Source organism: Schistocerca gregaria, chromosome 1 (genome assembly GCF_023897955.1).
Source record: "Schistocerca gregaria isolate iqSchGreg1 chromosome 1, iqSchGreg1.2, whole genome shotgun sequence".
Classification (NCBI taxonomy): Eukaryota; Metazoa; Arthropoda; class Insecta; order Orthoptera; family Acrididae; genus Schistocerca; species Schistocerca gregaria.
The window spans coordinates 643,400,925-643,415,392 of record NC_064920.1 but is presented as its reverse complement, the minus strand read 5'-3'; the positions used below and the strand labels follow the sequence as shown (position 1 = coordinate 643,415,392).

The window sequence follows — 14,468 nt, the reverse complement described above, 5'->3', positions numbered from 1 at the left end:
GAGATCGCTCTCCACACCATGATGCCAGGTGTTGGCCCTGTGTGCCTCGGTCATTTGCAGTCCTGATTGTGGCGCTCACCTGCACGGCACCAAACACGCATACGACCATCATTGGAACCAAGGCAGAAGCGACTCTCATCGCTGAAGACGACATGTCTCCATTCGTCCCTCCATTCACACCTGTCGCGACACCACTGGAGGTGGGCTGCACGATGTTGGGGCATGAGCGGAAGACAGCCTAACGGTGTGCGGGACCGTAGCCCAGCTTCATGGAGACGGTTGCGAATGGTCCTCGCTGATACCCCAGGAGCAACAGTGTCCATAATTTGCTGGGAAGTGGCGGTGCGGTCCCCTACGGCACTGCGTAGGATCCTACAGTCTTAGCGTGCATCTGTGCGTCGCTGCGGTCTGGTCCCAGGTCGACCGGCACGTGCACCTTCCGCTGACCACTGGCGACAACATCAATGTACTGTGGAGACCTCACGCCCCACGTGTTGAGCAATTCGGCGGTACGTCCACCAGGCCTCCCGCATGCCCACTATATGCCCTCGCTCAAAGTTCGTCAACTGCACATACGGTTCACGTCCACGCTGTCGCGGCATGCTACCAGTGTTAAAGACTGCGATGGAGCTCCGTATGCCATGGCAAACTGGCTGACACTGACGGCGGCGGTGCACAAATGCTGCGCAGCTAGCGCCATTCGACGGCCAACACCACGGTTCCTGGTGTGTCCGCTGTGCCGTGCTTGTAATCATTGCTTGTACAGCCCTCTCGCAGTGTCCGGAGCAAGTATGGTGGGTCTGACACAACGGTGTCAATGTGTTCTTTTTTCCATTTCCAGGAGTGTACTAATGATGAATATAATTGAGGGAAACATTCCACGTGGGAAAAATATATCTAAAAACAAAGTTGATGTGACTTACCAAACAAAAGCGCTGGCAGGTCGATAGATACAAAACAAACACAAACATACACACAAAATTCAAGCTTTCCCAACCAACGGTTGCTTCTTCAGGAAAGAGGGAAGGAGAGGGAAAGATGAAAGGATGTGGGTTTTAAGGGAGAGGGTAAGGAGTCATTCCAATCCAGGGAGTGGAAAGACTTACCTTAAGGGGAAAAAAGGACAGGTATACGCTCGCACACACACACATATCCATCCCCACATACACAGACACAAGCAGACATTTGTATTGGAATATTGCTGCGTGGTGTGGGATCCTTACCAGGTGAGATTGATGGAGGACATCGAAAGGGTGCAAAAAAGGGCAGCTCGTTTTGTATTATCACATAATAGGGGAGAGAGGGTGGCGTATATGATACGCGAATTGTATTACAAATGTCTGCTTGTGTCTGTGTATGTGCGGCGAATGTGTGTGTGTGTGTGTGTGTGTGTGTGTGTGTGTGTGTGTGTGTGTGTGTGTGTGTGTGCACGCGCACGAGTGTATACCTGTCCTTTTTTCCCCTTAAGGTAAGTCTTTCCGCTCCCGGGATTGGAATGACTCCTTACCCTCTCCCTTAAAACCCACATCCTTTCGTCTTTCCCTCTCCTTCCCTCTTTCCTGAAGAAGCAACCGTTGGTTGCGAAAGCTTGAATTTTGTGTGTATGTTTGTGTTTGTTTTGTATCTATCGACCTGCCAGCGCTTTTGTTTGGTAAGTCACATCAACTTTGTTTTTAGATATATTTCATATACTAAATTATTTGTTTCTTTGGCAAAGACTGAAACACTGTCATACTTCAGACTTGTGCTATAGTAACATGTTGCTGCCTAGTATTGATAAGGTACATTTAATACAGGTTTGCTGTAAGTTAGCCATTATTCATTTGCGATCAAAACATTACTAATTAATTCTTCAAATCAATATTTCATTTCTGTTAGTTTATTTTTAAGTGATAGTCTCTTAGTACACATGAGAATCTCATTTTTTCCCTTGATGTTTGGTCTTAGCCTATCTATCTCGTTGGACACACAAAATTCTAGACTACTGAAGAATTGATGAGTCAGTCTCTTTAGTGGGAGTTTTTCAAATATTTTACTCTTTTTTTTCCTGAGACATGGAAAGCTATCTCAGAAGACAAAACATAGTTCTCTGTTCTCACTTATGAGTACATGCACATATTTATTACTAGCCTGTCCCAACACTATAGAAGGAAATCCAAAACTGAAATGTCAGGAAAGTGGAGCACCATCCAATTATGAGATCCGACATCATGTAATATATTATGAACAATATTATTATTAGTTTATTCAATTTAAAAACATCACCTACACCACTGTAATGGCACTTGAAAGCTTTTGGATAAGGATGTATTGTGATATGATACTTTTTAAACCTTGAGGTGGAAACATTTTGACCTACAATAATTAAATATGAAAGACAAAAAAGCAAAACTGCATGTGTATGATTCATCTGAAATGTTATGAAAATCTGTCACAATAGGGAAAAAATCTGTTGTTACATTTTAAAAAGAACCATAGAGTCTTGTAATTTTTAGTGCATAAAAAAGGTTCTTAAGCATAATGACCAAGTGGAAAACTACTCTCTCCTGCGCAAACATCAGTTGTTGGGACGTTTGTTTCAATACCCCCAAAAATTTATGAAATCTCACTCATGGTGCATTAGTTATCAACAGCCGTGCTTTATTTTCCACAACATTAAGTAGAATATGAATGTAAAAAAACAATTGAAAGTTATAAAGTGTAAAATGGACTCCAACAGACATCTCCTCATAGAGGAACTGCATACCAGATGTTATAACTTTGAATGGCGCTGACAGTGAATGGAGATGCAAAAACTTCAGTCTACAATTTCAAACCAAGAAACAAGCTTAGCAGAAAATATTCTGTCATTTAATTGCTGAACCAGACAAAGTGAATGACACAGGAGGTTAGAGTGGTAATCCACAGGCATGATACTAACTCAGAGACAGAAAATCTAGCATTTACAGGAATTATCTAAAATATCAGTATCATGACCAGCAACAGGCCTAACAGTATGGTATGGATTACTGTACATGTGGTCAACTGTATTCATAACAAATCAGTAGAAGTTTTGTTCCCAATAAATTTACACACAAAAATCAAATTCTGTATAGCCTAGAGAATTAAAGCTGTCCGGTGTTGTGTGACTTTAAATATTATGTCAATAAAATAGAAAGAAACTTCCACACGGGAAAAATATATTGGAACAAAGATTCCAAGACTTACCAAGCGGGAAAGCGCCGGCAGACAGGCACATGAACAAAACACACAAACACACACACAGAATTACTAGCTTTCGCAACCGATGGTTGCTTCTTCAGGAAGAAGCAACCATCGGTTGCGAAAGCCAGTAATTCTGTGTGTGTGTTTGTGTGTTTTGTTCATGTGCCTGTCTGCCGGCGCTTTCCCGCTTGGTAAGTCTTGGAATCTTTAATATAAATATTATGTCAAACATATATGATGTCAGGATTTGATTAAATATTAGTATTTTGAATAAGACAGAATAAAATTCGGTATTCAATGGTTCATTACACAAACAATTGCAGTCTCTTTAGATAGATTCTCCAAATCACTATAAACTGATGTCTACTTTCTTCTTATTGCACCATATATAATGGCTGCTCCCTGTTTAATTTCTTTATGGACTATGGGGGCCACCTGTGTGCAAGCTATTATTAGTCTACATTTATGTTAATGGTTTTTGCAGGAGTCATATCTAATGGGTTGCAGAATATTTGTAAATAAAACTTGTTCTTGTAATTTTCTGAGTAGGTTTTTGTGTAACATTTGGTGTCTTTTTGAGCATTTGCGAGCTGGACTTTTTGACATTTCTTTTACATTCTGCCAACAAGAATGAACCTCATATGCATTAATTATACATTCTGAATTGCAGACAGGCACAACAAAAAGACTGTTACATACTAAGCTTTTGAGCAAAACCTTCTTCAGAAAAGAAAGGGAAACACATATACATGCACACAAGCAGGCATGCCCCATTCACAATGAGTGCTATCTCTAGCCACTCTAACCAGACTGCAGCTACTGCAGTGAACTACATCAGCAATCAGGAGTGTGACAGCATATGGGAAGCGATAGCAGAGTACAGATGGGGGCAAGAGAAGAACACTGTCTTGCAGAGCATGCATGGACTAGAAGGCTGCAGAAAAAGGCTGCCAGGAGCAGCTTCGAGAGGCTGTGTGTGATGTAGGATGGAGTGGAAAACAAGAAGAGCAGAGAGGGCAAGATACTGGTGGGTGCTTTGACAGAGAGTGAAAACAATGTGGGTGAGGGGATGTGGATTGGGACGAGGTTGTAGGACAAGGGGATGGAAACTTTTGGGTATGGGGTGTAGGGAGAGTAGGTTATCATTGGTTGAGGCTGGGCTAATTTGGGGAGTGGAGAATAGGTTGTAAGGATAACTCTTATCTATGCAGTTCAGTAAAGCTGGTGATGGAGGGGAGGATTCAGGTGGTCCAGGTTGTGAAGCTGATATGCCCTCCTCAGGTGGCCAGGCTTATCGAAGGGATTTTTTATTCCCTCTCGCTCAGTCTGGCCACCTAAGAAATGTGTATCTGCAGTGACAAGAACTCCCCTGCTGAGTATACTGAGTGTCTCACAAAGGTCTTTCCAAACAAGCACTATCCCATGACTTAGTCCATAAACAGGTTTCGTTTGCCACACTCCCACACACCCCTAATCATCTCACCACCTCCATGAACCTGCTACAAATGAGCACCCATTTCGTCACCAAATACCAACCCAGACTGGAACAACTGAACTAAATCCTTCCTCAGGGCTTTAATCATCTATCGTCATGGTCTGAAATAACGGTCTATGTATCCAAGGTCCTGCCCCACCTCCTTAAAGTGGTGTATATCATTCACTCAACCTCATCAACATCCTACTCCATCCCTATGCTACTCCCAGTCCTAGTCCATTGCCCTCTCTGCTTCTCTTGTTTCCTACTCCATCCTCTCTCCCCCACAGGCTCTTGATACTGTCCCTGGCACCTTTTTCCTGTTGCTTTCTAGTCCCTGCACACTCTGCCAGGCAGCACTCTCCTCTCCCCATAGCCACACTCTGCTATCTTCCCCCCTTCCATGCTACACTCCTGAGTGCTGCTTTCATTCAGCACAACAGCTACTGTCCAGCTAGAGCTGCTGGAGATAGTGGTCATGTGTGAATGAGGTGTGGACACTTGTGTGAATGGGGTGTGATTTCCTTTCTTTTCTGAAGAAGGCTTTGGTCAAAATCTTAGTGTGTAAAAGTCTTTTTGTTGTGCCTGTCTGCAACTCAACATTTCATCTCTATGGAGAATAGCAATGTATCCTTTACATAATTGCTTATATTCCAACCTGGACTCTACTGTTGAATTCTGATTCTCTCATTTTGGAATTACAGTTCAGGCCGAGAAAAGTGATGCCTAAAAATCGTTGAAAAACTAGTTCTGCTACAATTAACTGATTTCTTTAACAAAAAAATATGATCTCAGGATATCAGCATGGCTTCAGGTCTCAGTGCAGTACTGAAACAGCTACTTTTAGCCTCATAAATCGTATATTAAATTCCGTGGATAATCAAAAAAATGTTTTGGGAATTTTCCTGGACTTAACAAAAGCATTTGATTTAATAGAACACGAAATTCTCCTAAAAAAGTTAGAGTGGTATGGTATAAGAGGCCTGCCACACGAGTGGCTGAAATCCTACCTAGAAAATCGCTCTCAGATAATAGACGTAAAACACATGGGAAAACATGAACTCGAAGTTTATCAATTGAAACCTTCCACATTAACCCATGGTGTACCACAAGGCTCAATTTTAGGTCTTTTCTCTTCTTAATTTTCATAAACGACTTCCCCCTACACGTTCAACACTCTGAACCAGTGCTATTTCCAGTGGCACAAGCATATTAATTGAAGGTGAAAACGAAATGGCTCTAAATTTAAATGCTAAAGTCACAAATGAAAACATCACAGAGTGGTTTATAAGTAATAAATTACTGATAAACCCTCAAACAACAGTCGTCTTACACTTCCACACACAACAAAATAAAAACCTATTAAAACAAAATATGTCCATGGAAAACCAAAGAATTAACAGTGTCACTGAAACAAAATTTCTTGGCATCTACTTACAAGACAATCTTAATCATTAAATTCTAAACTATTAAAAATGACTTATGCGATGAGGATTATATGGAACAACACAAGTCCTGAAACAGTTACAGCAGTGTATTACTCTTGCATACACTCCCTATTGAGATATGGCATCATATTCTGGGGAAATTCTCCCTCATAGCATAACCACATTCTGGAAACAAAAAAAGATTGTGAGGATAATGAAAGATGCTAACAGCCAAAAATCATGCAAACCATTCATTAAAGAACTGGGGAGTCTACCCCTACCATGTTTCTATATACTAGAAGTTGTCATGTACATAAAAAAAAGCATGCTAAAAATGGAAATGTATTTATTCAAAATAAATCTGTATATGAACACCATACAAGGGCAAATAGTGACATACACAGACATCATTGTTATACGACACTGTGCAAGAAAGGTGTACATCACTCAGGTTCACATTTGTTTAATAAGCTGCCAAGTAACTTAAAGGCAATAAACAAAATCCATAGCTTTAAAAAATCTGTACTTTCATATCTCTTGGAAAATTGTTTTTACTCAGTAACACGCTATCTTGAAAAATAAGTTAATTTCAGTTGTAACAATATAAAAATGTAATGTAATAATATAGCAATATAACAATGTAACAATTTATAAATGTAATGTATACAATCAATGTAACAGTATATTAATGTAATGTCATTTTGTCCAACATCTAAGGTATGGTATATGTACCTCAAAGGTTCAGGATGTAAATAAATAAGAAACAGAATTAAAAGTGTTGATCATCTAAACAATATTATGAATAGGACAGATTTCTACTCACCACATCACAGAGATACTGACTGAGGCACAGAAAGGTACAACAAAATGACTGCCAAACAAGAAAGCTAGCCTTGGCAGTCAGTGAGCATGCTCATGTGTGTGTGAGTTGTGTTTGCTTGAGTGTGTGAGTCTAATTCTAATGAAGGCGTTTTTGGCTGAAAGCTTACTTATTTAGCAGTCTTTATGTTGTGCCTATCTGCGACTTCTCATCTCAGTTATATCAAGAGTATTTTTCTATCCTTTCATAATACTGGCATTATTCCATCTTGGATTTCCCATTGTTTGATCTACACAGAATAATGAAGCACACGTGTAATATAAAAGTAGAAACATCAGCAGTAATTGAAGAAGTACCACTTTTGCTGTTCATACCTTGTCTATGAGATCTTTGATCATTCCGTTCCATCTACCTTCTTCATCCATGTTTCCAAATTTACCATCTGCCACTTCATAAATTTCAATCTCAAAATTAGTGATATTGCGGATTGCATTGATCAAGTCAATGCAATAACCTTTAAACTTTGTACTTCCATTTTCATCCTGGTATTTTATAACAAATGGTTGTTGCTGTCAATAATAACAAGATTTCAAATATTATATGCTAAACACTAGAAAGAAAGAAAAATTAATGCTCACATAATTCCAGTTTCAGTGCACCTAAATTTGTAAAGGTATTCATCTAACTTAACACAACAAAAACTTCATATCAGCAGGACAAAGATTGGAATTATTAAACTCAAATATCAAAGTTCATGATGAGTAACATTTTCAGTCATGAAACCTATAAATTATTGCATTGATTTTAGCATATTCTTATGCAACAGCAGTGTTATTTCTTATGCCATTGTTTTTATAAAATTTAAAGTTTGAATTATAACCTCACTTAAAATTTTTAATGAATGTATCAGTATGTTACAAGGTATAATGTTGTAGGTATTGCACATTGTTATGCTATATTCAGCATGGGCAACTAACGCTAGAAATACCTTCTAAATGATAGCAACGTAGAAGATGGAATCCTTGGAAACTATGTACTACAGCTACAGTACAAAAAACAGAATTTATGTTTGAAAGCTATGGCAGAGAATGATAATAAATGAAACAATAAATTGAGTATATGTAAAGCTATTCAAAAACAGGTTGCCAAACAGAGGCCACTAAACATGGGAACAAGTTCAATTGCTGCTGGACAGTGAATAGTATGAAGTGTACCCATTTGGTGAAGCACAATACTACTTTGTTTCTTGTCAAACATAGATCAGCAAGCCTGAGATCACAGGATCAGCAATTTGATATTACAGACCTTGAATAATGGGAAGCATAGATGTAATAAACAGACTGTCCTTCATTTACCCAAACAGATAAATATTAAATGGTATACGCTTGGTAAACCAGGAAGCCTCTGACAGTGAACATAGTCTTATTACCTACCTACTCCGATCCAACAACAAAAAATAGTGTTGTTCATGTAACCTCACTCATAAGTTTCAAAGTGCCAGGAAATTAAATCATTCAAATAGCTATGAAGGTGGATAGGATCTAGTTTTCTAGCATCTCTAGGTAGGTACCGTGTTACAGATTTTCCACGAAACAGGAAGCTGCAGAAATGACACCTTTACAGAATGTCTTCCATATCTGGTAGCTATCAGAGGACTTTCTAAGATTATGGCACTTAATGTTGCCAGTAAGATTAAATATTGATCAATCAGCAAAAAACTTACAGTAAAATTATTTTTTCCTTTCTTTACCTCTATAAGCTCTGTGCAGATTCCAAATCTTCTGCTATTGCCATCAGGATGAAAAGCCTACATTAACTATACTTACACTGTCAATTTTGTAACAGTTTGAACATGACACACATGAGATCAAAATTTTCATCTGATGGATGAGATTAATCACTGTTTTTCAATTTGCATTTGTAAACAACTATTAATTTTTACATTATCAGTTTCTTTACAATAAAGTAACTGCTTCTTGGATTGATAAACTGCACATTTAGGTAGTCCACAAGAAGACGTGGTATCCAGGCTATGTATCAGATGTGTCATTGTTTGGGGGCTACACAGCCTTGCAAAAAATGTAAATTGTTAACAAGTCTACCAAAAAATCCTGAAAAATCAACTCTTTTAAATGAAACTTGCAGACATTAGCAAGCATATAAAATTCATTTCAACTGAACATATTTTTAAGTGAATTTGCACTAAATATACAGTACCAGAAGTACAGTTTAACACATAGACTATACATTCTCTCCTTCTACACTGCCAGTGTTCCTCTGGGAATTCCTTTCTATACTGCTCTGGATATTGGTTTACGCATATACATGGTGCAGAAAACATAGGAAAACATAGCAAAATCAAAAGGGATTCTCATTCAGATAAAAAAGTCTTGAGAATTATTCATAAAGTACAAAAACATAAATGCAATAGCAGTTAATTAGCTTACAGAGCAAGTGTCAAGGAAGTGGTTATTTCCTTCCCCAATTTTAAATTAGATTTGTACTATGAATTTGCCTACAAAAATGTATTCAATTTATACAAATGTCCAGAGCTGAGACACTCCTTCAGCTTTCTTTTGAAGTTGATCAGTACTTCTATGCTCTTTATGCTTAGTGTCAATCTGTTATAAAATAAGGTCCCTGTATTTATAGGCACTTTATCTATAATTTTAAGCATTTTTGTAAAAACAAAGCAAATATCTCTAGTTCTTGTCCTGTATTCCTGAAAGCCTCTGTTTGATGTCACTGCACAGTTGATAATTTCATTTCTTTACATTTATTTTTACAGGATTCCAAAGCTGCTACATTCCCTACAGAGCTGATGGTTTTCTCTTGAAGTATTAAAATTCCATTAATATGCACATCTGCTGCTCCTCCCAGTATCTGTCAGAAAGACTGTCTTGTACAATTACAAGACAAAATATTCTAACAGTGACTGAGATGGTATGGACAAATGCAATGCATGGATGCTAACAGGATACTAATACTATTGTATGAGAGACAGAAGATCAAGAGGATGAACAAGATTAAGGTGCAAGGATATGGCCAGGGAGGACATACATGGGACACCACTGAAGAAGGACAGACATTTTAATGACCATAATTGCTGCAGAAGCTCATATTCTGATGCACTGAATAAGATGGAATGATGTAGGAAACAAAGACGACGATGTAGAAAGGTATAACGACAGTCCATTTTCAGTAAAGTTTTGGTGTTCCTGCGTACGAACTTGTGCTTCATCACAAATACATTTGTACTTCTTTATAGCAGGTCTTGTCAGTGTGTTTTCTCACATCGGAAATCTGTCAACTTCTATACCCATGAACATGTTACAGTCTATTTCTTTTATGTCTGCATCCACAAAGCTATATTTATATAGAAGATAAAGAGTGGAGATCCTAGTACAAAGCCCTGAGGTAATACAATTTTATCTTCAGATAACCAGAGTAAGCAGTTTTTCAATATTAGCACACTGATGTTTTATTTGTATACACTAATGTCTATTTTTTACCAAAGTTGGTGGCTTCCTGCCTTATGCCATAGTGCAGCACTTTCAGAGTAAGTCTAATATGGACACAGTTATGGTTGTAAAGGTCTAAGTAAAATCTGGATACATCCCTCTTATGTTTGTGATTAAACTTTCATTTCTATCTTTACGGATCTGTCACTCCTTAAACCCATGCTGTGATTTATTTAAGATCTTTACAATGTATAATGACAATACCCAGCAGAGGGTGGGACTGACGCAAGTTGCTACATTCTGCAAACTACTATTTTTGTTTTCAATTTAACTACAAAATTCTGAAACATAGTTTTATACTGGCAAAACTGAGTTTCTATCATTTGATGTGAATTAAAAATAAAATTTAGAGCTCTGTTTTTAGCTAAAATTTATCCACAACATTACAATAAATACAAGCTTTGAACTGTAGTAAAGAGAAGCAGTATGCTCAAAGTATTTACACACCTCAACAAAAGTGTGGGTATCGTAGAGTTTACTACAATGACTTATTACAGGACACCCATTGAGGTTTGTATAATACCTTATTAGCAAAATAAACACAATTCCTTCCAAAAACAACAATGATTTTCGCTAGTTACAAAAAAATCATTACAAAACAAAGCAAGCTCTCCTAAGTGTACATCTTGTAAAACAACAACAGAGAAAATCTTTATCTGATTATTATTATTATCAGTCTTTAGTAGTGAGAATGTCCTCCCGCACAAGGATGGGTTCTTCCACTCTGTGAGGCATGCTCTGGATGAGACCCTCAAGTTTATCTTGGGATGTGAGGTCTCACTCCTCAATGGCAGCTTCAGTCACAGTCTGCAGATTGTCAGGTTGATTAGGATGCTGTTCAGTGGCCACCTTCAATGGGTCCCATGCATGCTCAGCTGCATTCATTTCTGGGGACTGTGGTGGGCAATACATTTGGTTGGTGCTGCATTTTTCAAGAGACTGAGAAACTGCTCAAATGTAGTATAGTCTTGCATTGTCATTGACTTGGATGAAGTTGACACTGATTTCACATCTGTCGAGCCTTACAGTCATTTGTAGGACTTCTTGACAGTATCTGGGACGAGTCAAAATGCTATAAATGGGAATTGGGGGGAGGGGGGGGTCTGTTGTCCCATCATTATTGCCACCCAGAATATTACACTTCCACATCCCAGTGGATGGACTTCCTGAACATATCGGCATTCCTGGTGTCATCTAGCACTTCTCCAATTGCTAACATGACCAGTGTCTGATCACAAAGCAATCCTGCTTTTATCAGAAAACATGACATTACTCTATTCTGCAATGATCCAATGTTGATGGGGAAGAGCCCAGGTCCTTCAATTGTGTCAGTTCAGTTGGTTCAGTGTATGGGCTCTAACTGAATAATGCATGAAGTGCCTACATCAATAAGACCTATAGTATCATAGACTACATTTTATTGTAGTATTACAAACTTTTGTTGAGCAGTGCACATTAATTACAATGAAATTCCTACTAAGAATGTAAAATATAACAATTTAAAGCTAAGTAAGAGGTAACAGAATTGTAGGAATAAGAGTATCACTTACATTTGGTTGCAATCAACTTCAGAACAGGCTGAGAATATCATAACTAACTGTGACAGATGTATTTTAAGCCTTGGTGATGGTAAGTAGCAGGTTATTAGACTGACCAGAGGCAAAGGATGTAGGACTGACACTGTGTGACCAATCTAAATCTACATCTATATATCTACTCCACTAGCCACTAAGCAGTGTGTGGCAGTGGGCACTATTCATGCCAAAGTCATATTTCCCCCCCTCCCCCCTTCCACTTGCGGATCATGCTAAGGAAAAATGACTGTCTGACTGCTTATTCTTAGTGAAATAGAGATTGTATACCCTAGTTAAGATGATAAGATTTCATCATGGTGCAGAGATTGGCAACTTGCTCTAAATTTTCAAAAACGTAAAATTGTGCACTTTACAAAATGAAAAAAACATACTATGCTATGACTATAATATCAATGAGTCACTGTTGGAATCAGGCAACTCATACAAATACCTGGGTGTAACACTTACTTTGGATATAAAATGGAATTATCACAAAAAGGGTCTGTCTTGGGCAAAGCAGGTAGCAGACATTAGTTTGTTGGTAGAATACTGAGGAAGTGCAATCAGTCTACTGAAGAGATTGGTTACACATCACTTGTGTGACCACTCTAGAATATTGCTCAGACATGTGGGGTCCATACCAGATAGGACTAACAGGGGATATTGCACATATACAGAGAAGGGCAGCATAAAGGTTTGTTTAATTCAAGGGGTGGGGAGTCACAGAGATGCAAACTCTTGACGGTGGACATAAGCTGTCCCAAGGAAGTCTATTAACACAGTTTCAAGAACCAGCTTTAAATGATTACTCGAGGGATATACTACAACCCCCTACGTGTCGCTCACACACGGAACCTTAGGATCAGATTAGAATGATTACTGCATGCACAGAGACAATCAATCATTCTTCCCAGACTCTATATGTGAATGGAACAGGAAGAAACCATAACAACTGGTTCAATGGGACGCACCCTCTGCCATGAACCTCATGGTGCTTTGCAGAGTGTAGATGTAGGAATCCAAACAGCATTTAGATTTACATGTGACCAACTTCAGGATAGAGAGAATACACTGATTGATCATTTCAGTAAGCCTGTATGATGGCAAGTACCATGTTACTGGCCTGAACAAGTAGGGAGATGTAGGACTTTGGGAGACGAAAGTCACATAACCCTTTCGATAATGAAATTGGTATTCTCAGTTTATTCAGGATGACTAATATCTTATTTCTAAAGCTTAATGCCTAGCTTATATTCTTTTATAAAAGAACAGGTCCAGATAAATTACTGTATTATTATACAAGAAGAATGCCCTTGTAGATATTACAAAGCTGTAGGCAGAGGCACAAATGTGAAGTCACAACATTGCTAAATTTGAAACCATGTGTTCATTCACATGAGAAAAAACTAGAAACTATAAATAGAACTGATCAGCAATTAATTATGAAAGTCACACAGGACTCAGTGTCATGGAAGGTATGTAAGACACATCTACATTTTTATGTTTACATTAACTGGTGAATTCTATTTTGTGCTTTCTTACTATGTGGCACTAGATAACTTCCTTAATTAATTACTAAATTATTTTGCTCCTTCATATTTCTTTGGTCTGTACTGTAGATTGAAGAAACTTAATTCTGAAAGCTATCATTTTAATGACTATCTAATTGTGTCTGTTGTATATTAAACAGAGTTTGTAATTGATATTTGTCAGTAGTTCCATTTTGATTGGACTTTTTCCCTCATAGCAGATTTTGAGTTCCATAAAATTGTTTCAATGGATTCTTTTTCTAGAATCTTGATGCACTGATCCTTGCTTTCAACAGCTATATGACACAAAGATGAAATCAATATACTCATTGACACCTCCAGAAATGAACATGAAACACAGCAACATCTCCTAGTATTAATACGAAATTGCGTCGGATACCTTCAAAATCTTACATTCACATGTTATAATATGTTCTCCTCTACAATTAGTAGCAATAAACAGAATACTTTCCAAATTAAATCTGAGATTTATGCATACTTGGTAAGACAGAAAAGAATTTTCAGGAAGAAATTGCACATTTCGTGCCAACAGGACATTTTCTAGTCATCTTTAATGCATAACACAAATATGATATTGCCACCTACAACGAATTTACGAAAACAAATTTAAGATGAACATGATTAGTTAGTGTCCTTACAAATATTACAGTTCCATAATTATTTCCTGTTGGTTTTCAGTAACTTGAATTTTTCTGTGGATCTTTGGTTCTGAGTGACACATCCCCTTACATCTCACTTTTCCATATATCTGCTTTCCTCCTAAGAAAAATCTTTTCCTTACATTCAGTATATCCATATTGATGCCAGTAGTAGATAATCTGAAATTCCATGTTTTATTCTGTTGCATAGCTTACTTACTTGCAAAATGTGGAAATTTTGTGAGTATAGTGTAACTTTA

General features: G+C 37.9%; 1 protein-coding gene across 3 annotated transcripts in view; it reads right to left on the bottom strand.

Moving 5' to 3' along the window:
* The window catches only part of LOC126360641 (ionotropic receptor 25a), a 445,688-nt gene that overhangs the window by 219,810 nt on the left and 211,410 nt on the right, over positions 1-14,468 (bottom strand). For all 3 annotated transcript variants that reach the window (XM_050007727.1, XM_050007729.1, XM_050007728.1), the window contains one exon: positions 7,300-7,494. In XM_050007727.1, the coding sequence (XP_049863684.1) occupies positions 7,300-7,494 (195 nt within the window). The remainder of the gene's footprint in view (positions 1-7,299; positions 7,495-14,468) is intronic.